The 24,294-nt window shown below is 50.1% G+C and overlaps 1 protein-coding gene and 2 long non-coding RNA genes across 4 annotated transcripts in view; 1 reads left to right on the forward strand and 2 right to left on the reverse strand.

Moving 5' to 3' along the window:
* Positions 1 to 23,159, forward strand: part of LOC125404716 (uncharacterized) — a 32,989-nt gene extending 9,830 nt beyond the window's left edge. Inside the window, exon 2 of the long non-coding RNA XR_007233345.2 lies at positions 22,490 to 23,159. This is a non-coding gene — a long non-coding RNA (uncharacterized LOC125404716). The remainder of the gene's footprint in view (positions 1 to 22,489) is intronic.
* On the reverse strand, positions 657 to 8,339 carry LOC125404704 (class I histocompatibility antigen, Non-RT1.A alpha-1 chain-like). 2 transcript variants are annotated; one of them, XM_048440819.3, is made up of 6 exons: positions 8,185 to 8,339; positions 4,974 to 5,249; positions 3,933 to 4,208; positions 2,860 to 3,135; positions 2,665 to 2,756; positions 657 to 1,860 (listed from the first exon to the last, which is right to left on the reverse strand). In XM_048440819.3, the coding sequence occupies exons 1-6, from the start codon at positions 8,234 to 8,236 to the stop codon at positions 1,804 to 1,806; spliced, it is 1,029 nt and encodes a 342-aa protein (XP_048296776.3). In that variant the 5' UTR covers positions 8,237 to 8,339; the 3' UTR covers positions 657 to 1,803. The 2 variants fall into 2 exon arrangements, with proteins under 2 accessions (XP_048296776.3, XP_085536154.2); XM_085680028.2 differs by lacking the exon at positions 2,860 to 3,135.
* On the reverse strand, positions 12,555 to 13,015 carry LOC148119237 (uncharacterized). Its single transcript, XR_015735525.1, has 2 exons — positions 12,912 to 13,015; positions 12,555 to 12,848 (listed from the first exon to the last, which is right to left on the reverse strand). It is a non-coding gene; the product is annotated as an uncharacterized LOC148119237 (long non-coding RNA).
* Positions 23,160 to 24,294: the final 1,135 nt, after the last annotated feature.

Below are 24,294 nucleotides of genomic sequence, written 5' to 3' on the forward strand. Positions count from 1 at the left end.
TTATTCTGTCTGCCAGCCCTCCTATCCTTTCTCCTGTCTAGCTATTGGCTGTCCACCTTTTTATCAGGTGCCTTAGGCAGGTGAGGGGAAACAAATGCAACATATCTTTATATAGTTAAACACACATCCGTACATTGTTAGACAAATGCAGCCCATCTTCACATAGTTAAACACACATCCGTACATTATTAGACAAATGCAGCCCATCTTCACATAGTTAAACACACATCTGTTAAGCAAATGCAGCCCATCTTCACATAGTTAAACACACATCTGTTAAGCAAATGCAGCATAAGCAAATGTATTTGACACGTGTTTACACAGTTAAAATAATACCCTACAACAATGACAAGAAGCATGGCTGTGTGCAGGCAGACATGATGCTGGGGAAGGAGCTGAGAGTTTGTTTATTTATTTATTATGCAGTGTTCTGTCTGCATGTATACCTGTATGCAAGAAGGGGGCCCCAGGTCTCATTACAGATGGTTGTGAGCTGTCTGGATCTGGTGCTAGCCCAGACTCTAGATTGTTTTCTCTTGACCAGACCCCAACATAAACTATCTCTTTGGACCGGTATGGAGGCACGGGAATAAAGACACAACTCACATGGTTTTATCAGGAGGGACATTATCAGTGGTCCCTCATGAAATCCTGAGTTCACATCTGAAGAATTTTCTCATTTATTCTCCAAACAGTCTTTATACCAAAACTTAACTGAGGGGAAAATACATTAGCATTCTGTCTCCCAGGTGAATGGCTTTCAGTCAGGTCCACAACTACCTGTCTGCTGTTTATGCTAGCTTCAGGTAGGCTTGAATCAGCATCTCTATCAGGCATCCTCCAAATTACAAAGAAAGGAGCAACAACATCCTGACCTTTGTTAGGTTGCGACAGCCTGTCTGCAGGTCTACGTGACCCCCTCAGTACTGACTATGGCTTTAGAGCCTGGCTGCCACACCATATAGAAATATGGGCCTACAGTGATCCACCGTGTGGTTGCTGGGAATTGAACTCAGGACCTTTGGAAGGGCAGTCAGTGCTCTTAACCTCTGAGCCACCACTCCAGCTCAAGCTGAGAGCTCTTGTAAGGGAGTGTGAGTGTTACAGCTGCGGGGCTGCAAAGATAGTCTGAACCTAGAGCCTCAGCAGGACAGCTCAGCTGGTGTAGGAGGGCCTTCTGTTTGTGTGTTGCTTTCCCTGGTTAATGAATAAAGAAACTGCCTTGGCCTAGTTGATAAGACAGAACTGAATGCTGGGAGGAAGACAGGCGGAGGAGGAGGAGGAGGAGGAGGGAGCCGCCAGAGACAGACATGCCGAATCTTTCCCGGTAAGCCACTGCCACGTGGCAGTATACAGGTTAATAGGAATGTGTTAAATCAAGATGTGAAAGTTAGCCAATAAGAGGCTAGAAATAATGGGCCAAGCAGTGATTTAATTAATACAATTTCTGTGTGGTTATTTTGAGGCTAGGCTAGCCAGGCGGCCAGGACAAACAAGCAGGCCCTCTCTCCAGCAACTCTCAGCCCTGGAGGGAAAGGTGTCCTAACTTGCTGGGAAGCCAGCGACCTGAAGCTGGGGTGCAGTGGGAGATGGTCTCCCCACAGGATATAGCAGTCCGTCTCCTCTCCAGCAGCCCCTGCAGCTGAGCTCTGCTCTGTTCCCCTAAGGGAACGTCCTAGCAGAGCTGTCGGCTTCTGTGGCCCAAGATGTTACTTCTTGCAGAAATGTAGCCATCTTCTCCAGCTCCGGAGAAAAGTTGTTGCTTTTTCTGTCTAGTCTTGTTCACATCTCTAAGGGAACATCTCAATAAGGTTCTTCTGTTCTGTACCTCAAAGGGCAAATGTAGATCTTCTTCAAAAACTGTTTAGAGAAAGAGATTTGGGAAGAAGGAATCCAAGAGAGTGGTTGCCTCTGCCTCCAACAAAGCCACACTTAATCCAACAAGGTCACACCTCTCAATAATGCCAGGCCCTATGAGTGTATGATGCCATTTTAACTCAAAGTACTATAGAAATTAAGCTGTACTTGTGGCAAAGTATACATTAAGGGAAGAGTCCTATAAATGGTGGGCCAAGTCTCAGCTTGTGGCATGGAGGACTAGTTTCCTTCAGCCTCCACCCCAAGTGCCTTTCTTCCTAAAGAAGATAGCAGACAAACCCTTGCTTCTGACCTGTAGGAACAGCCAGCGTGAAGTTAACTGTGAGGATATCCGAGAGCAAAACGTGTATGCAATTCACGCTTATGGAAACAGATGCATATACACGCTTATGTAAACCGATGCACATACATGCATATCCCGTGCTTCTCTCAGATTCACTGATTCACTTGGGGGCCTGGCTGCTTTCTGTGTAATATCCTCTAAGAAATGCAGGCATTTGAGGGGGAGAGCCTGATACATTTCATCCCATGAGAAGCAGGCTCACTTCCCACGTACTTTGGGACTCTTTGTGATCCTGGAATCCCGAGAAGGCCATGGCAACAGCTGTCCTTGGTGCTGGCACCTTTGCCAGTGTCATGGTTGCAGTCTTACCTATCAGCCTTCAGCCAGGACCCTCCCAGCCTTTGCTATAGCATAGAGTGTGAGCATATTGGGCCCGTGGCAGGAGTTACAATTTGACTCTTGGCACTCCTTCCAACATAGACACCCACACCTCCTTTTCCTACCTTCAGTGTGCAGCAGGTGACAGCAAGTGTCATGAAAACAAAGATGAACACGGGGGCACTCCAGGGCACTGTGGTGGTGGGCCGAAGGGGCTCTGAAAAGGGAAAAGAAAGATGAAGGGCCTCGTCCTGCTCAGCGTCTCCAGGGGGCTTTTGCTCTCCCTGGCAATAGGCTCTGTGCCCCCATTCCCTCCTTACCCCATCTCCGGATCAGGGGCTCAGGCAGCCCCTCATGCTGCACATGGCATGTGTATTTCTGCTCCTCCCCAGAAGGCACCACCACAGCTGCCCACTTCTGGAAGGTTCTGTCCCCTGCAGGCCTGGTCTCTACAAACTCCATTTCCTGGATCAGATCCTCCCCATCCAGCTGCCAGGTCAGGGAGATCTCAGCTGGGTAGAAGCCCAGGGCCCAGCACCTCAGGGTGATGTCTCCTTCAGGTTTGGGATGGCGGGTTACTCTTATCTGGGGAGGGTCTGCAGTAAACAGATAGGTAGACGGTGGTGGGCACAGTTTCATGTCTCCAGTGGGAGAGGCAGAAGTGGGAGACGTCCGCAAGTATCTTTGGAATACGTTTAGAGAGTGGAGACCTCAGAGATGTGGTGAGAGGTGACCACATTCCAGGAGATTCATATCCCTGTGCCAGAGGTGCCGTGGGGGGTCCAGATAGACCACCTACATCCCTGTGCCGGAGGGGCCGTGGGGGGTCCAGATAGATCACCTACATCCCTGTGCCAGAGGGGCCGTGGGGGGGTCCAGATAGACCACCTACATCCCTGTGCCAGAGGGGCGTGGGGTCCAGATAGATCACTTACATCCCTGTGCTGGGGCCGTGGGGGGGTCCAGATAGACCACCTACATCCCTGTGCCGGAGGGGCCGTGGGGGGGTCCAGATAGACCACCTACATCCCTGTGCCGGAGGGGCCGTGGGGGGGTCCAGATAGACCACCTACATCCCTGTGCCAGAGGGGCCGTGGGGGGGTCCAGATAGATCACTTACATCCCTGTGCCGGAGGGGCCGTGGGGTCCAGATAGACCACCTACATCCCTGCCGGAGGGGCCGTGGGGTCCAGATAGACCATCTACATCCCTGTGCCGGAGGGGCCGTGGGGTCCAGATAGACCATCTACATCCCTGTGCCAGAGGGGCCGTGGGGTCCAGATAGACCATCTACATCCCTGTGCCGGAGGGGCCGTGGGAGCTCTGCACCAGCCACAGAGTGAGATTCACCCCGCTGGCCACGTGGAGGAGGACTGGGCTTGGGGGCGGTTACCAGTGCGGTTGAAGTTCTCTCCTCCCAGGGTCAAGTACTTGTCGAGCCACAGGAGGCACTCCTTCTCCAGGTAGCTCTTTTCTCTCTCCAGCCAGTACTCGTTGTTCTCCCACTTCCGCATGGTGTAGTCAGCGATGAAAGTGGCCGCTCTGTACCGCATGGAGTCTAGATCCAAGGTCAGGTAGTCCCCGCCGTCGTAGCCGTACTGCCAGTGTCCTGTGGAACTTCTGTCATCCCGCATCTCACAGCCGTACGTGAACTGGAGGGTGTGGGGGCCTAGACCCCGCCCCATGGCAAGCATGTCAGTGGCCAGAGAGGACTCCCCGGGCTTCCCTCTCCATTACGGCCCCTGTTGCCCTAGCACTGCCCATGGGCGTTCGCGGTCTAGATCATGTCGTCTGACCACTGATCCCTTCAGTGCTGACAGCTGTGTCGGGGCCAGGCCTGCACTGCTTCAGGTCACGGTAAAGAGCAGAGCCTTGGCTAGGGAGGGAGGACCCAGAGCACAGCCCGCAGGACTCCTGTGCTAGCAGCCCCGAGTCCAGGCGTCCCCTCCTGCGGACAGGAGCACGGAAGGACGCACCGTGCTCAGTGCTTCTCCGTGAGCACTGGCTGGCGGGTGAGGTGGGGGTACACACTTGGAGCCCCGCAAGCGGGAGGTGCTGGCAGGTCATCCTCAGGTAGTGAATTAGAGGCCAGTTTGGACTCCATGAGTCCTTGTCTCAAAAAAAAAACAAAACAAAAAACCCAACAAACAACAAAAACAAAACAAACTCAGCCAAACCAACCACTGACCAGCAAGAAAACAAGCTTTTATAAGAGCTACAGAATTCTCTAATGAATTTCAAAGTAAGCTGTCACTGAGGCTGCCTGTCTTGCAGTCACAAGACCCCCCCGCCCCCCATGAGTGCTTTCCCAGGGATGCTGCAAGCAAGCACTTTAAGAACAAATGCTCAGTACTGCATGTGAGCTTGTATATCTGTGACCCCAGACAGAGACTGTCACACAGATTGCGTCCCGCCAACCCCTCCAAGCACACACCTGCTCGCCCGCTCTGGGCCCCCGAGCTGTTGTAGTATTGCTCTATGTTTTTCAGGCTCAGCTGGAAAATCTTCATCCGGTTGGTGAAGACCTGAGTCTCATCAGCAAAGTAACTTGGATTTTCCCTCAGCCAGTCAGCAGAGGGCTCTGCCTTCATGTGGATGCTGTCATAGTGGATGAAGGGCTGGCCATCTACGAAGCCAGTGGCAAAAAATGCAGGGATTCCTGGACCCGGGTTACTCACAGCAGAGTACGCGTACAGCAGAGAATGTGATCCTGAGGTGGGAGTCAAGGTTTGGTGTAAGGTGGTGATTGAGGGTCAGGGCGTGAGTGGGCCCCACCAGCCAGGTGAACCAAATTCCACGCTGTACACTAGCGTAATTCTGAGAATTGATGAAGAAGTGTAAGGGGCTGGAGAGATGGCTCAGTGGTTAAGAGCATTGGTCACTCTTATAGAGGCCCTGAGCTCAATTCCCAGCGCCCACATGGCCCCTCAAACCATCTGTACCTCCAGCTCCAGGAGTTCTGACATCTTCTGGCCTCCCAGGGTGCTGTCTGCATGTGGTATGTGTCAGGAAATGCAGGATCTCCCCCCATCCCCGTTGGTTCTTCCCATATTAGAGATGTTTGTTTTAAATTAAAAACTTAGACTACAGAGTAATGGGTTTCATCTTAGTATCTGTGCGTATGGGCCATTATGTTTGGGTACAGGCTTCATTTTGTTTGCTAAGTGCTGGGGATTGAACTCTGGACTCCTATGCACTTGAGAGTTGGTCTCTCACTGATCTTTATCCCAAAACACTTTTTCTTTTTGTAAAGATTATTTTAGGAACTGAGAGATGGCACTTGTTGCTTTTGCAGAGGACCCAAATGTAGTTCCCAGCACCCACATGGCTGCTAACGACCATCTGGAACTCTAGTTCCGGGCGATCTGATGCCGGTGCAGGTACATCACGTCGGTGATGCACAGGCACCCACAGAGGCCAGAAGTGGGTGTCGGATCCCCTGGAAGTGGAGTTGCAGGTGGTTGTGAGCTGCTCCATGTGGGTGCTGGGGACTGAGCTCCTGTCTTTTGCAAGAGCAGTGTGTGCTCTTCACCAGTGAGCCGCCTCTGCAGCGCTGCCGCCAGACTTCTCCCTCGTCGCTCTGCCCTGCGTGCCTGCTCCTTCTCCAGCCCCGCTTTGCTCTCTCTCCTAGTTAAGTCAGTTTCTGCTGCTTGTTTTTTCCGTGTGATCTGCCTCACCGCCTCCTTGACTCCTTCCTTCCCTGTCACAATCTCCCCTTCTGTCTAGTTTTGCAATCCCCTCATAGAAAGGCACTTGCACACAGGTGTATATAATCTCATGTTTATTTTTTTAAATTGGATTTTCAGATATGAGAAAATATATAGTATTTGTCTTTCTGAGGCTTGTGTCTTAGTGTCCTGATTCCAGTTGTATCTGCTTCCCCACAATGCCGTAATTTCATCTTGCTTAAAGATGGCACGAGAGTCCACTAGATGACTGAGTAAGATTCGTTGTATTGTATCAAAGTCTGGGCATCTGAACGGCATTTTCTTTATTCAGTCATCTGGTGATGCACGTTCAGGCAGGATGTCTGGAACAGTGGTGGTTTCCTGATGTGGGATTCCCTTGTGTATATGTGTTGGTTAATGAATAAAGAAGCTGTTTTGGCCTGTGATGGGGGGAGCATGGACACGACTAAAGTGAATGCTGGGAGAAAGAAGGCGGAGTCAGTGCCAGAGACAGGCACCAGATGAAACTTCACCTGGTAAGCCACAGCCATGTGGTGATAAACAGATTAACGGAGATGGGTTAGTTTAGGATATAAAAGCTAGCTAAAATATGCGTAAGCCATTGGCCAAACAGTATTGCAAATAATATAGTTTCTGTATGATTATTTCGTGAGTTTGGGTGGCCGGGAAGTGAACAAGCAGCCTCCCCCAACAGTTTCCTAGCCACCCACACCCTGAGGTGTACATACCATAGTTGTTTTGTGTGTGTGTGTTGGGTGGGCAGAGTCTTATCCTACAGCCCCGGGTAGCCTAGAGCTCTGAGCAGTCCCACCTCAGACTCCCGATGCTGGGATTACAGGGTCATGGGTCACAGGGTCACAGGGGAGACACTGCTCTCGGCTCCACTCAGCTTCTTCTGTAGAGAAGAACGCTGATGGGAAGCCAGGCTGCCCCAACTCTAACATTCTAGAACCCGGAGCCGCTGGAGCTCCCTGGAGAGAGAAAGGCTCACCCTTGGAGCCACACCCAGGAGCCCTTTTTTGTCCCAACCTTTCTGTTTCTAATTCTTGTGGTGGGAGGTCTCAACCACAGGACCCGGACAGACACTCTTCCAGCTGAGCTACATTTCCAGCCTCCATTCTCTCCTCTCTTAGGACCCTTACCTCTTCAGCTACTTCAGCTACTGCGTGGTTCCCTATTGGAGCTGCACATGTCCTTTTGTGAACACCTCACTAAAGCATCCGGCATAGTCCTCTCTCTGTCTGTCTGCCTGACTTCCTCTCTCATGCCCCAACTTTCGAATGTTCTTCCCCTTATAAATCTGCTGTATATGGCGTGTTCTCTTGGCGGCATACCTCGGCAGGGTCTGCCACAGGTACCCACTTGGTCACTTTCTACCCTGTCATCACCGGCTAGCACCCAGATGGTGGAAGGAGAGAACTGATCCAAGCGGGCCCGACCTCCACATCTGCACAGATGTTAGCTATAATGTGGGCGATGCATACTTTATAAGTAAACATGAAGTTCAGAACTGCATGGTGGCTCAGCTGTTCAGGGCTCGCACTGCTCTCCCAGATATTCTCTCTCTCTCTCTCTCTCTCTCTCTCTCTCTCTCTCTCTCTCTCTCTCTGGTTTTGGTTTTTGAGATAGAAACTCTGTGTTGCTTCGGCTGTCTGTCCCGGAACTCGCTCTGTAAATCAGTCTGACTTTGAACTCACAGAGATCTCCTGGCTCTGCCTCCCAAGTGCTGGGACTACAAGTGTGTGCTGCCACCACCCTGCCTGAGCTTCAATTTAGGACCCAGTGTGGCCTCTAATTTGCCAAGTATCTGGTAGCCTTGAACTCCAGATCTCCCCACCTCCATTTCCCAAGTGCAGCCCTTCTGCAAAATAGTCCGAGGAGGTCGGGGTTGGGGTCATTCCTGCCTTGAATTTGCCCGGTGGAGTAGACACAAACCCCCTTCCCCACAGAACTCACGGGCTCCGCTGTCAGGGAGGCGACTCAGGAACCAGAGGATAAGAGCCCACATGGTGTCAGGCGCAGTCCACCGGAGGAATGGAGGAACGAGGAGGTCACAAACTTCCTGGTTTAACCAGGAAGGTGGGGGTGGGGTAGAGTGTTGGCAACTGAGAAGGGGCGGGCTTTAAGGGTGTGTCTATTTTCAGGGATCCTCGCAAGGCTTCCCACCAGGATGAGGACCTTGTCGCCTGGAGATGTGTCCCCCACAACCACCCCGGCTCTGAGCACCGCAGGCTAGCAGGCTAGTGGCTGCTGCAGTCGGTCCTTTGGTCAGTTTGAGCCCTCACTCTTGCCAGTGTCTCCAGCTTGTTTACTTTTGAGCTGCTTTGACCCCGCCCCCTCCTTGGCTAGGGTCCGCCACTGCTTTCAGAGCAGATAGGCTGGGTGGTGCAGCTCTTCAGCGTCTACTTCTTGGGTAGTTAATAGTCTCTGTCTCTATCTCTCCCTCCCTCCCTCCCTCCTCCTCCTTTCTTTTTCGAGATAGAATTTCTCTAAGTAGTCTATAGACCAGGCTGCCTGGAACTCACAGAGATCCGCCTGCCTCTGCCTCTCCCTCCCAAATGCATCTCCTGGCCCACTTCCTATTCTTATAGAGGGCCCAGGTTCAGGTCCTAGCACCTGCCTGATGGCACACAACCCTTTGTAACTCCAGGGGATCTGGTGCTCCCTTCTGGCCTCCATGGTTACTTCATTTATATGGAGTACATTTGTAGAGTAGGCTAATATACACATAAAACGAAAGCATAATCTGTTGTGCCCAGATTATGACCTGCAAAGAGAGACCACCAGAGCGGCCCAGACTATAATAAGCAAGGTTTAATCAGCATAATACAAACATGTTTGGAACCCCTGTCTCCAAATGACCCCCGTTACAGCGAGGTAGAGGGAGGAGTTATATCTCCTCTGTGGGGTAAGCTTTTAAAAGCACAACACAGAGAAGCTTTCTGAAGCCACTTTGGCACGGGTGTAAGGACTTCTCCTCCCATCCTGCTAGGTCAGCTTTCTCCTTGTTCTTAGAGCAAGGCCACTGTTCCTGAGTTAGGCCATCTTTATCAGCCTGTACCAGGTGGCTGGCTGGACCGAGCTAAGTGACCTTGTGCTCAGAATCTCCTGGGTGGGAGAGGGGAAGGCCACTATCTTCCTGGGAAAACATTCTGCTAGGAAATTTCTTCTCACCCCTTTGAGAATAAGGGGTGAGGGTCCTGCAAAATCTGATCTGAGAGGTGGCACAGTGGTTAAGAGCACCTAAGGACCTGAGTTGGTTCCTAACCCCATGGCAGGTGACTCACAGCTGTCTGTAACTCCGTTCTGGGGGATATGCTCCCCATCTCTGAGGGTTCCATATGCACACACAAGACACCCACATAATCATAAATAAAAAACAAAGCAAAACAATAATCTTTAAAACCATTGCATATGAAGTTGGACTTGGTGCTAATATGCCTTTAATTCCACTACTTCGAAGGCAGAAGCAGGTCTCTGTGAGTTCCAGACCAGCTGGGGCTACACAGTGAGACCCAGGCTCAAAAAAGGGAATTACATAGAGAGGAAATGTGTGTCTTAACACAGTAAAGTGCATGTGGGAAAACTCGTGATCAACATCTTACTGAACGGGAAGAAGACAGTTCAGTTTCCAGAGCAGAGGGACAGCGTAAGGGATTGAACCACGGGGCCTCCATGTAACTGAGCTTCTGGAATGACATGGGTGTGCTGCGTGGGAGGCTGAAGGCAGTCAGGAAGCTGTTCCTCAGACCCCGCACAGGAGAGGGAAAGCAGAGACACGGAACCGCATGCAAGATGGCTGTGCAAAGCAAACCATATGTGGTCATCCTGGTCTCCAGGGCTAAGTAAGGATGGAACTCACAATGTCAATTGCAAATGGTTAAGGAACAAAAATCTGTGGAATTTTAATTTTAATGTCAGCACATAGGGAGGCTGTGCAACAGTCCACAGCAGAGAGAATCGGGCAGCCTCCTGCACCTGGGGGATGCGTGGTGGAGAAAGGACCCTGGGGGTGCCTGGCCTTAGAGACGGCATCTCATGTCATTCTCTGTGCCAAGAGAGTGACCTCATCACTGTAAGGCACAGCGTCCCGGGCGCCTACCTTCTACTTTATATGTCAGCTGCTTTTTCCTTCTCGCCAAGTATATTCATGTTTTTTTTAAAAAATATTTATTTATTTATTTATTATGTATACAAGATTCTGTCTGTGTGTATGTCTGCAAGCCAGAAGACGGCACCAGACCTCATTACAGATGGTTGTGAGCCACCATGTGGTTGCCGGAAATTGAACTCAGGACCTTTGGAAGAGCAGGCAATGCTCTTAACCACTGTGCCATCTCTCCAGCCCTCACGTTTGTTTTTTGAGACTGGGTTTCTCTGTGTAGCCCCTACTGTCCTAGAACTCACTTTGTAGACCAGGCTGGCCTCAAACTCAATGAGATTCACCTGTCTCTGCCTTCCAAGTGCTGAGATTAAAGGCGTGTGCCACCATGCTGGGCACTATTTTCTGTTTCTAAAAGATTTTATTTTTCCTCTTAGAAAAAATATTTTTAATTTGTGTGTGTGTGTGTGTGTGAGAGAGAGAGAGAGAGAGAGAGAGAGACAGAGAGACAGAGAGACAGAGAGACAGAGAGACAGCAGGGAGAGAGCATGCATGCCACATGTGGGTGTGTGCCCAAGAATGTGGCATTGAATGCCCTGGAGTGGAGTCACAGGTGATTGCTAGCGGCCTGACGTGGATGCTGGGAACTGAGCTCTGGTCCTCTGGAAGAGCAATGTGTGCCCTGTGCAAACATGAGGATCTGAATGCAAATCTCAAGCACCCATGTAAATAACCATGTCTGGCCGCATCAGTGCCGGTGAGCTCAGTGCTGTGGGCGGTGGAGAGAGACAAATCACGGTGGCCTGCTAGCTACCAGCCTCGCTCCAGAGTCAGCCAGAGCCCGTGTTTCGGGAAAGTGGCAAACACACTAGAACAGGAACCGAGTGCCCTCTTCTGGCCTTCAAGAGCACCCAGAGCCCTCATGCTGTTGTACCACACAAACCAGGGAGGATGGGTATGGAGGAATGGGGTAAGGAAAGCCAATATCATGATAAACACGCATGAAAATGGCACGGTTAAATCCAGGCTCTCATTGACCCGTCCTGCTAGCTGAAGGTAGGGGTCCTCCTGGTCTATCACCACGCCCATTGGCGGGTCAAGGTAGCCAGAAGGCCTGCAAGCTTAAGCAAGGTCTGTGATGTGAGGCAGGGAGCAGATGAAAGCCTCCAGGAGCCCTTCAGAAGGTGCCACACCCCATGACCCACTGCAGTGACTTATCAATCAGTCAGCTCCAGATGTCAGAAGAAAGTTAGAGACTAGATTTGGAGGTGGTGGCTGGGGATGTGTACAGTGGAAGGGGCAGTGCACAGGATAAGGAAATTAAAGAGAGCGGCACAAGAACTGGTGGACTAAGGTGCTGCCGGCTGCCAGCACAGAGCCGGATGAGGAGGAGCACAGGAGGAAGAGCAGTGGAGAAGGAGCAGTGGAGGAGGAGGAGGAGCAGTGGAGGAGGAGCACAGGAGGAGGAGGAGCACAGGAGGAGGAAGAAGAGCAGAGGAGGAGGAGCACAGGAGGAGGAGCACAGGAGGAGGAGGAGCACAGGAGGAGGAAGAGCAGAAGAGGAGGAGCAGTGGAGGAGAAGCACAGGAGGAGGAGCAGTGGAGGAGGAGCACAGGAGAAAGAGCAGTGGAAGAGGAGGAGCAGTAGAGGAGGAGGAGCATTGGAGGAGGAGCACAGGAGGAGGAGCAGTGGAGGAGGAGCACAGGAGAAAGAGCAGTGGAGGAGGAGGAGCATTGGAGGAGGAGCACAGGAGGAGGAGCAGTGGAGGAGGAGCATTGGAGGAGGAGCACAGGAGAAAGAGCAGTGGAGGAGGAGGAGCATTGGAGGAGGAGCACAGGAGGCGACTGTAACACCTGGCTGCTGGAGGGAAGGATGAGAAACTGAGAGTTAGCAAAGAAAGGCCCCACCCAGCTGGGAAAGAGTCAACATTTGGACTGTAAAGAGGAGGTAATGAGTGCCCCCACCCCTCCTCCAAGGCAGTTAGAGGCAACACTAAAGTCCTCAGCCAGCAGGCTTCCGACCACCATAGGGACAGACAGCGGGCCGGCTTTTGTGTCTCCTTCCCTCTGCCCTGTATAGGCTCAGGAATCACCCCTCCCAGATGGGGCTTCTCCTGTACAAAATCACGTTTGGTACCCCACCTCCCATCATTCTGAAAGACTCCCACGTGGGCGTCTTCCCTCGGGAAAGACCCCGTGCCCAAAGATCAGTCGAAAACACGCAGCCGGATGCAAACAGCAGGAGGTTTATTGGTGGATACGCAGGTACCTGGGCGACAAGTCTCTCGAAGAACTTGCGCGCCTAGGTTGGGGGTGAGGGGTTCTTATAGGGGAGCAAAAGCGCGGGTACAGAAGCAAAAAAAGCGTGGTTACAGGGATTCATTCCATTGGTCAATTTAAATAAGGCCAAGCTGAGTGGCGCATTCTTGACCTTTCATCTAAATACCAAGGGGGGGTGGTTGTCCAGGGACTTCCTGTCCTGGCTGGAGACCCACCTGGATAGGAGGGGTTTGTGCTACCTGTTTTTCTTATCTCTTCCTGCCTTCCTAGCTGGAGACTGTAAATATCCTGACTTGTGCTACCTGTTTTTCTTATCTCTTCCTGCCTTCCTAGCTGGAGACTGTAAATATCCTGACTCACATCCTGTCGCAGGACAAAAGGCTCCCTTCCCCTCCCTTACAGCAAGGGGGCTGAATTGTTTTATTTCTAAGCCCTGCATTCCAGCATCAAGAGTGATACTTATATATATTTTTTTTCCTTTACAATTCCCAACCTCCACACAGATTTGTTGGTGGAGTTGGATGGCCAAGATCTCTATGATGCTATATGTGTCTAATGGACACACAGGGAAGTTTTGGCCCAAGCTCAGGGCCCTCTCTGAATCTGGTGTTACCCCTGTACCCCACAGGTTCTGACTGGGGGGTTGGGTCTGTTTTAGGAGACACTGCCTGGGGTCACTGGAACCCATTTGGAAGGGACCATAGTCATCCTGCTCACCACACCCATGCCAGGCCTGTGATCCCTTCACGTTCAAGGAGGGCTACCAAGGTGAAAGATGGGAGGGGTCAAGGGACCCAGACAACCCCCTCAAACTCCGGGTGCAGCACAAGTGGTGCTATGGCTCCTATTGGAGACTGCACCCGTCGGCATCCTAGCTGCAGGAGATGCACGTGCCCCATGGAACCAAACGGGTAATTGTCAATACAGACAGAGGTATTATAGCCAATAGCGCTACTTCTGACCTCTTTGTGTGACCTGGCAGGAGAAGGATGGAACCCTCAGATCAGGAGCCTTTCCCTGGGTATGGGTGCAACTCCCCGGGGGGGTCATGGAGCCACCAGGTCCCTAGGGTTCTTTGTCTGCCCTGCTCACTTCCGCTCCAGGGCTCAACTAAACAAATGTGGGGGTTGGGAGGATGCCTATTGTGCCAGGTGGGGATGTGAGTCCACTGGGTGAACTGACTGGTCACCCCCTCCCCCCCGTCACTGGGGACATGAGAGCAGTGGGTAGCAGCCAAGTCGCCTGTGGACCCTACTACGATAAGGAACAGTTCCCCAGCCACCCCTGGGTGACTGCTAGAGACCACTGTAACCTACTAGTCACCAGTCTTACCGAGCGAGGCGGGCAAGAAGGCTGCTGACTTTCACCATCCACAGAATCCAATCACCCCTCAGAGCTGTGATAGGCTCAACCAGGTGATTAATCCCCCTGCACCGGCATCCAAGCCAAGCACCCCATGCTGACCATTGCACAGCCCCTGGGGACCTGGCTCAGCTCATCTGCGCTTGCAGTGACTCTGGACCCTCAGGCTAACTTGGTCTAGACAGAAGACCCACTCCTGACACTTCTAGTCCTGAACATCACCAAGCCTATCTGACTGTCACTTGCTGACTTTGCTATGATAGTTCTCCCCTCTGCCCCCCCACCCCCACCCCCACCCCCCCGTTATGAGGGGATTGCTGTCGTGGAGACCTATGTGGGGAATATTATTTTTTCAGGTTTGTGACTTTTGTTTCTGCTGCATTTGTTTAACTCTGAAGCTGTGTTACTGTGCCTGTCTAACACCTGGTAATCCTAATACAGAACTGAATGGCCAATAGCAAGGCAGGAGCAAGAATAGGCGAGCAGGCAGAGTATGAACAGAAGGAGGAAGGAGGAGGAGCAATAGAACAAGGCAGTGACGTCAGGGGCCAGGCACCCACCTATCCAGCAAGCCACAGGGAAAGAAGTAAAGAAAGATGAGTAGGAATAGCGAAAGAAAAGCCCAGAGGCAAAAGGTAGTTGGGGTGATTTAGATTAAGACAAGCTGGCCAGACACAAGCCAAGATAAGGTTGGGCATTCATAACTGAGAATGAGGCTCTGTGGGAGCTAGGTGGTGGCCTCCCCGAAGAATCCACAGAGCTTAACATCATGCAATAGACCTGTGCTCAGACCTCAGATTCTTTTTTAATTTTTTATTGATATTTATTGAGCTCTACATTTTTCTCTGCTCCCCTCCCTGCCTCTCCCCTCTCTCCTTCAATCCTCCTGCAAGGTTCCCATGCTCCCAATTTACTCAGATCTTGTCTTTTTCTACTTTCTACTTCCCATGTAGATTAGATCTATGTTAGTCTCTCTTAGTGTCCTCATTGTTGTCTAAGTTCTCTGGGATTGTGATTTGTAGGCTGGCTTTCTTTGCTTTATGTTTAAAAACCACCTATGAGTGAGTACATGTGATAATTGTCTTTCTGGGTCTGGGTTACCTCACTCAAAATAATGTTTTCTAGCTCCATCCATTTGCCTGCAAATTTCAAGCTTTACAGAAGCTTTTCAGTTCCATTTATTAATTGTTTCTCTCAGGGTCTGTGCTGTTGGGGTTATATTTAGGAAGTGGTTCTCTGTGCCAATGCATTCAAGTGTACTTCCTACTTTCTCTTCTATAAGGTTCAGTGTGGCTGGCTTTATGTTGAGGTCTTTGATCCATTTGGATTTGAGTTTTGTGCATGGCAGATCTCAGATTCTACCCAGTGCCACTGGAAATACAAGGCACAGCGGACCCTCCCGCAGATCACAGGCCTCTGTATAGGGAAGTTTCCCCTTGAATGACAGCCCCTCTGCAATTGGACCCTAATGCTCCCCACCTCCGAGGAATACCTGATTCCCCACAGTGACACCTGGTGGGCCTGGTCCACAGGACCGACACCCTGTGCCCGTGCATTGGTCCTGAACGAGATTAAGGGCTTCGGTGTGATGGGACGGCTGGTTCCAAGATTAATTTATCACGTGCAGGTCTTATATAGCAAATTGGAAGGGACCTCCCCCAAGGTTAAGAGAGAGCCTGTGACAGCCCTGACCCTGAGCTTACTGCTGGGAACTAGGTTAATAGGGGCGGGGCGGGGGCTGCCTCCCTGACCCCTCAGAATCAATACTACTCCCATCTGCGTGAAGCCACTGATTTAGATCTAGAGGTTAGAAACTCTACCTCCCACCTCCAAGAATCTATTGTGATGCAGAATAGATGGGGCCTAGACCTCATCTTTCTCCAGCAAGTGGGATTATGTGCAACCGTGGTGAAGAATGTTGAATGTTGTTTCTGTATTGACCATTCACGAGTAATCAAAGACTCCATGGCTAAAGTTAGAGGACAGGCCAAGCGCAATGAAGCACGGTTCAAGTTCTGGTCCATTCATTACCTTGACTGCCTTAATCCCTGCTGCTGGGACCATTCCTTGTCCTGCTTATGTTACTCACTTTTGGGTCTTGTACTTTAAACAAGTTAGTACAATTTATGAAACAGAGACTGGGAACCATCCAAATGATGGTGTTGCGAACTCACTATCGGCCCCTCCACCAAGAAATTATAGAACTTGAAAGAGTTCCATGATTGGACTTCTAGGGACCAGTCAGAGGGGAAAACTTGCTTAGTCTTGCAGCCTCTGTCTTGAAAATGGGCCTCCATCTTAAGGCTAAGTCTGTCTGGTGACGTGTGTGTGTGTGTGTGTGTGTGTGTGTGTGTGTGTGAACTCAGTTCCAGAAAAACAAAAAACCATGAATGTGCTTAGACAGTAAAAACCTGAGCCGACACCTTAGACACAGCCAGTCAGAAGACAGAGCACTGAACTTAGCAAGATCCAGATGTTCTTGCTGTACCCTGTCTGCAGTTTGTGGTTTTGCCCCAACAGACTGACCAACGATTTTAAAGATTTCCTTGCCCCATACCCCCACCCAATCCTGAACGGCCAAGACAAACTCCCTGCTTGCAGTTTTTTCCTTTAAAAACTCGCTGTCCCCTGAGTCCAGGGTCACATTCCCCCATCACCTGTGTCAGAGTGTGGCTGAGACCAAGGTCGAGCTTGACAATAGAGGCCTTGGTGTGTTTGCATCAGAAACCGGCTCCCTGGTAGTCTCGTTCCAGCCTCCGCAGCCATCTGCTTGTATGTGGTGCACATAACCTCACACAGTGGGCATGCATGTATGCACGCGCACATACACACACAAGAGTAAAATTTGCTTTACATTTTAATCACAAAATTAAAATCAACAAGAACATTAAAGAGGGGTCTTTTGCTGCTCTCTGGGCAGTGCATGGCCTGGCTCCATGCTGTGCAAGCATCGTTTCATCTGGAGAAAGCAGAGCATCTTTACCTGGTTTCCTCTGCTGATCTGCTGACCCTTGCCTTGCATTCAGACAGCAGCAGGTACCATTGTGTGACAGACAGCCCTCGTGTTCGTTGCACCTGGGCATGTCAAAAGCCAGGCCAGATCTGCCCTGCATCCATGGCAATCTACCGTGTTCCTTCTTCTGCTTGTCCCTGCTTGTCTCCCTAGGTTCCTTTCGTGGTGCCCAGACACTGAGACCTGTGCAACTTGGGACTGACCTGGGTTTGTAACCCAGCATTCAGGAGGCTGAGGCAAGAGGTTTGCTTTGAGTTCCAGGCCAGTCTGGGCTGCATAGTGAGTTCCAGAGCAGGGTAGGGTACAGATGAGACCTTGCGTCAGTTAAAGGGGTGATGGGATTGGAGACAGTGCCGCTGCTAGGAGTGTATGCTGCTCTTGCAGAGGACCGGAGTTTGGTCAGCAGTTCGTGACCACCTGTAGTTCCGCTCCTGATGTCCACTCAGTGGACTCTGGTCACCCACAGGGACAGATATACACAGAGTCACATGTGGAAACACATGCTTAAAAACAGTAAAAATATTTCTTTAACAATAATAAAATAAAATTGCACAATAAAAATGATCAAAGGATCCGCACAGACGTTTTGTAAAACAAGCATACGAAGAGCTGTCAAGAATCACTATCAGAGAAACACACTCAAAACCACAGGGACACACCCGCTTAGAATATCTGTTAGCAACAGCAGTAATGGGAGAAAACCGCTGGTGACCATGTGGGGGAAAGAATGTAAATGACCGTAGCCTTTTTGGGAAGCAACATGGACATTCCCCCCAAACTGAAAATATAACTCTTGTGGGACCCAGTTATCCACTAGCAGGTATTTATCAAAAGAAAGGGAGGGAGGGTCCCCAGAGAAGGTGCAGTAAAATACTTGTCATGCAAGCGTGAGGGCTAAGTTTAGATCCCTGGCCCTGGCCAGGTGAGTGAGCGGCCAGGTAAACAGACACAGCTCCCTGAGCTCACTGATAGCATGCGGAACTGAACAGATTCAGTGAAAGCCATTGCTTCAGCCTGAGGCCTCACATGCACGCATCCCTATACGCACATGCTCGTGCACGCATCCCTACACGCACATGCTCGTGCACGCATCCCTACACGCACATGCTCGTGCCTTCATGCATCCATCAAAAGTACCGTTTTGCCATGGAAAAGAATGGAGTCTTTCAATTTGTGGCAACACGGATGGAACCGCAGGACACAGAATGATGCAGGCTGTCTCTTACATGTGGGTACTTAGAGAAACACTGAAGATGGTTGCTTAAAAGAAATCCCACACGGGCTGGAGAGATGGCTCAGAGGTTAAGAGCACTGGCTGCACTTCTAAAGGTCCTGAGTTCAATTCCCAGCAAACTCATGGTGGCTCACAACCATCTGTAATGAAATATGCTGCCCTCTTCTGGCCTGCATGGACATATGCAGACAGACCACCGTATACTTAATAAATAAATAAATCTTTAAAAAAAAAAAAAAGAAATCCCACACTATCTCAGAATTGAGAAATAGATGGTTATTTATTTAGGGGTAAACTCACAAATCAGAATCCTCCGCTTGAATGAAGAACAGAAACTGAAATCTTGAATGGAGAACAGAAACTGAAATCCCCAATGGGAACAGAGAGAAGCCGGAAAAAGAGACCGGTTGCTAACTACACACACACACTCACACATATATGTATGTATATTATATATATATATATATATATATATATATATATATATATATATAGCACAAGAGGCCACGCCCCAGTGGGCGGGACACCACTAACTGTAAGACTTCCTACAGCAAAACACCCGGTGGAATCAGAGTCGGCTTTTGTTAGGATGAAGTACTGGTGGCAGCGTCATCTAAAGATAAGGTTTGTCTGTGCTCAGTTGGGGGCTTAGCACAGCAGCTTCATAAACTCAGGGTCAGTGAGGAGCTTGTGTGTGATGGATGACCGAGTCACCCGACGGCTCACCCACTGAGCCATGTCTCCCGGTTCCCTATTTTAATTTTTTTAACTAAAAATTTCAATTTTTGTCATTTTTTAATCAAGCATTTTTTCTTCTGTGCTTGTAAGAATTTGTACAGAGATTGTTTAGAGCAAGTAGGGCATTTTAAATACTTAGATATGTTTCATACTTTAAAATATTGAGGGCTGGAGAGATGGCTCAGAGGTTAAGAGCACTGACTGTTCTTCCAGAGGTCCTGAGTTCAATTCCCAGCAACCACATGGTGGCTCACAACCATCTGTAATGAGATCTGGTTCCCTCTTCTGGCCTGCAAGTATACATGCAAGCAGAACACTGTGTATGTAATAAATAAATCTTTAAAAAAAAATTGAGGGGCTAGGGAGATGGCTCAGTGTTAAAGTGTTTGCCGTGCCAGCATGGACACTGGAGCTGGATCTTCAGAACCCACATAGATGCTGGGTGGGTGTGTTGGTTGGCCTGCTCGTAATCCCAAACTCCAGCTGTTGGAGGTGGGGTTCCCCAGAGCAGGCTGGCCTGCCCTGTCAGTGGGCTTTGGGTTTGATTGAAAGACTCTTGTAATAAATGGACCTCACTGTCTTGTTCCTTGTGACTTAAATTAGGTTTTGGGCTCTTACCTGGCTATAGAGCGAGAACTAGCTAGGCTTATAAACGGTTTTGTTGCTGTTGGATTGGTGATGGGGCTGTGTTGCACGTGTGCTATGGCGTGTGTGTGTGTGTGTGTGTGTGTGTGTGTGTGTGGCTCTGTGCTGTGGTGTGTGCGTGTGTGTTGCACATGTGCTGTGGCATGTGCGTATGTGTGTTGCACGTATGCAGTGGTGTGTGTGGAGGTCAGGGCTCATCTGTAGAGTTGGTTCTCTCCTTCCACCTTTACTTGGTGAAATTCCAGGTCCTCAAAGAGGAGTTTGAAGAGGGCTCTTGGCCCTGGTCCTGCCTTTCTTGGCAGAGAGAAGAGACCAGGAGCTGTCCCAGCCTCCATCTGACCCCCCAGTCACCTTTGTATGCAGGGAGTTCTGTGACCTGTAGCAGCCTTCAGTTTGTTTGGTAGGGGAGGGAAACTCAGATCATCGCAGGGCTTCAAAGCCAGCACTTTTACCCACAGAACCGTCTCACAGGCCCCTGGTGGGTTCAAGCTGCTTTCGCTGGTACAGTCTCAGCTCCCAGACTGTGGGGAGACACCAATTCTGGACACTTCCTGCAGCCCACATGCTCTGAGGATCTGAACTTTCCAACTCTGGAACGTGCAGTTTTGCTGTTGACCGTCGCTGGGTCTAACTGGTATTCCGTAAGAATATTGAACAATGTGAACAGCAACTAAGGGGGTAATGTCACTTAACCCTTTAAACCTGTGATTGGTGATGTTTTCCAATCCTGTTAAGGGGCTGAGTGTGGGGTGGGAAGGAAGATATCTAAAGCGTGTACAGGAGGCCCTGAGATGGTTCTGAGGTGGTCAGGTGGGGAGGAACTTTTGCCACCAAACCTGACGACCTCAACCTCAGTTTGATTCCCAGAACTACATGTTGAAGGAGAGAACCAGCTCCCCAAACTTATCCTCTGATCTCTACACATATTCTATGTCATGCATGCATCTACATAATATTCATACAAAATAAATGCTTTAAAAAAAAGTCAGCTGTGATGGTGTGATGACTTTAATCCGAGCACACAGCAGGTAGAGAAAAATGAATCTCTGTGGGTTCGAGGCCAGCCTGGTCTATATAGCAAGTTCCAGGTCAACTGGATGTACATAGCAATACCCCCCCCCCCCCAGGAATAACCCCTTGAGCTGGCCAAATGACTCCGTGGGTGAAGCAGCTGCCCCCGAGCCTGATGCTGACTGTGATTCCTAAGGACCAAGTGCCCCACACAAACACATACACAAAACAAGTCAGAAAATGGCTAAAACCCTTGTGCACGAAAGTAGAAATGGGGCCATCTGGGGAAAGGAAGGAGACAGGGAAACGGGGACGGAAGGGGCAATGGCCATGGACATGGTTTGTTTAGATGAGAATGTCATTGTGAAGTCCTTCACATCATGATTGTGCCCTAACTTTAAAACCTTAAGAAAACTAAGAAAAGGAAGCAAAGAAGGAAGCAGACATTTAAAACCATGTGATATTGTATTTGAAATAACAGAGTGGACTTCAAGAGTTACAATATCAAGCCGGGCGTGGTGGGTCGGATTGTCTAAGCACTTGGATGTGATGATGGTGGCCGACTGTGCCAGCGGTGAGGCTGAGCCTGTCACCCAGCACGTGCCGTGGAGGTGGAGCCCAGACAGGAGGACTTGAGGCCAGCCAAAGCCACATGAAACCCTGTCTCAAAAACTCAAAAGCAAAACAAAAGCCCATTTAAAAAAAAAAAAAAAGCCATGAATGATGTCCCCAAATTTCAAAGGCATAATTAAGTAAAGTTAGCAGATGCACTTGAATTAATGAAATTGGGCTTTTTCCATTCGGGGACAGACCTGGCACAGTCACATAACTGTATTTTTGTGTCCACTTTGTTACGTAGCCAAACCTTTCCTTCACTTTGGTTATGATGTGAAATTTGAGTTTAGGTAACAGAAAGATAAAGGGAAGGCTGGACAGACGGCTCAGATGTTATGAGAGAGCACAGCTCTTGCAGGGGACCCAGGTTCAGTTCCCAGGACCCCTGCTAGGTAGCTCACAACCCGTGCGCATACTCCACAGCTCACAACCACCTGTGCACACACCCCCACAGCTCACAACCACTCGTGCACACCCCACAGCTCACAACCACTCGTGCACATATCCCACAGCTCACAACCACTCGTGCACACCCCCACCACCACCACAGTGAAGAAAGGTTTAAACATGCGGATGGAGCGGCTTTCCCTCCTTTCTCTGACTCACTGGGTGTCAGCTTGTTATTCCTCCCAACCCCCTCACTCTCAGACTTGGGCTCCCCCCCCCCCCCCCCCCCCCCCCGCTTTAGCTGCACGCAGATTTTGCAGCATAAGTAATCTCGGGAAACAGCTTGAACTGGTGTTTCTCTAGAGTTCTAGAGAGATCTGATTTGGAAAGTGGATCATTTCCTGGCAGCCTGTAGGGAAAAAGAAACTTAACCCAAGAAACGAGAGTGAAAGTGGAGGAGGCTGGAGGGGGCAGCTCTCTGAGGGAAGCTCTGCTGTTCTTGCACAGCGGGGGGCGCTATCTCAAAGCCTTTTCCTGTAACTGTGGGTGACAGCCTGGCCTGACCGCTGTCCCAGGGGCAGGGCTGAGACAGCCCCCCCCACTGAACCAGCTCTAGGGACAGCAGGGAGCCAGGGCCCAGCAAAGCTGGGCAGTGTGTGTCTTGCATGTCCTCCTCCCCCCTCCCCCCCAATGGGGAGTTTATCTTCAATCCTTGCAGGCTGATGAATTCCTAAGCCAAGCTTTCTCTCCTCCCCTTCTTCCTTCCTTCTTTGCCATGTGTGTGTGTCATGGATGAATTTTCTGGGTGTTGGTTTTTGGAGGGGGGAGGGACAGGCAAGGGCTGACATGTGTTTTTGTCACATGTTTGCACGCAGGTCCGCCAGAGACAGGACAGCAGGAGGAACACACGATGCTTACTCCGTGAGGTGACCAAGGAGATGCCAAGACTCACGTTTGTTTTCTCCATTTGGATCCAACCTGCACTTCAACTTTACACCTGAGTTCCCCAAGGAATCCCCACTGCTCTTGCCTTCCCGTTTGGTGCTACGTAGGGGTGACCACACGGACTGGCTGGCTCCCCAAACCTTTGTACGCTAGTTTCCCAAGTGAGTCCCCAAAGCCAAGGCTGTCTGATCACACCAGCAGGGAGTGGAGGAAATGAAATCATTGTGCAGTAATATCAAGAGGTGGGTGACTGGGACTGGAGAGATGGCTCAGTGGTTAGGAGCACTGACTGCTCTTCCACGGAATCTGAACTCGATTCCCAGCACCTTCATAGTGGCTCACAACCATCTGTAATGAGGTCTGGTGCCCTCTTCTGGCCTTCAGGCATACACACAGGCAGAGTATTGTATACATAATAAATAAATAAATAAATATTTTTTAAAAAAATTCTTAAAGGTGGATTTGGGAGAGCTGGTCCTCCAAGATTAGCCTGACCATCACCATCCTGGGACATGAGTTGCCATGGTGACTGAGCACAGACCCCAACTTGTGACTGGGACATAGCAGAACTTAAATAAAATTGAGGGGATGATAAATTGATACTGAGTCTGTTGATATTTTTCTCTTGGGAACACAGGAGAAAACTAGAAAACTGTCCTCGCAGAATTCATTAGCCACCACCCCTCCCTGCTTGCTGTCACAGACAGATAGCAAAGATTCTCTAAGTGCTTATGAAAGAAAACTGCTAACTGGGGGTGGGACTTGGGTGGTGCAACTGCCTAAAGTTGTGTCCAATAATCTGTACACTGCCTTGAGCTAAATCATTAGTCATGGCTGAACTTAGAAAAGTCATTCTTTGAGGGTTTGGTGTTGTCCAAATTTGGAGGTAGAGAGCTTCTTCCTTTCCCCAGGAAAGCCATGTGACACTGGGTATCTGATGATTGGTCTGCTGTGTGTGATGACAATGCCCTACTAGGTGTTGGGTACTTGGTTTTTTGTTTTTAATAAAATATCCTGACAAGAAGCAGCCTGCAGGAGAAAGGAATTCAAGGCTAGCCTGGTCTACAGAGTGAGTTCCAGGAGGAGAGCCACAACTACACAGAAAAACCCTGTCTTGAAAAACCAAGGGAAAAAAAAAATAAGATTATGGGGAAACTTGAATGCAGCTTATGGGAAACCCCAGTGGTGTCTGCAACGTGTGGGAGGGTGTGGTGTGAGCTGCAGTGCTGCAGAGGAGGGTAACGTGTCCCCAAACATCCCATGTTAAATGTCAACTGAGGAATTACCTACATCAGGCTGACCTGTGGCACTCCGTGGGGAATTTTTTTGATTGCTGATTGATGTAGGAGGGCTCAGCCCATTGTGGGAAGCACCGTTCCCTAGGAGGGAAGTCCAGGCTGTGCGAGAAAGCTGGCTGAGCATAGTAAACCATGCTTGCCAGGGAACATCTTTCATGGTCCCTGCCAACCTCTCTGGCTGGAAGGTGTGGAAGAGCATGCAGGCATCTTGGGCGCATGTTTCCCTCTGCCTTCACTGGTGGATGTGATGTGTGCAGCTGTCTCAAGCTGCTGCAGTGACTCCCCTAGTGGTGGACTGTGCCCAGGAACTGTAAGCCCGATAAACCTTCCAGGCCCTACGTTGTTTCTGGCTAAAGTGTTTTGTCATGGTGTCAGAAAGGAAACTAGGAAACACTGCCAGTGTGACTTACAGCAACGTGACGGAACCCAGCATGGAG

This window comes from Myodes glareolus, chromosome 18 (assembly GCF_982192425.1).
Source record: "Myodes glareolus chromosome 18, mMyoGla1.1, whole genome shotgun sequence".
Lineage (NCBI taxonomy): Eukaryota > Metazoa > Chordata > Mammalia > Rodentia > Cricetidae > Myodes > Myodes glareolus.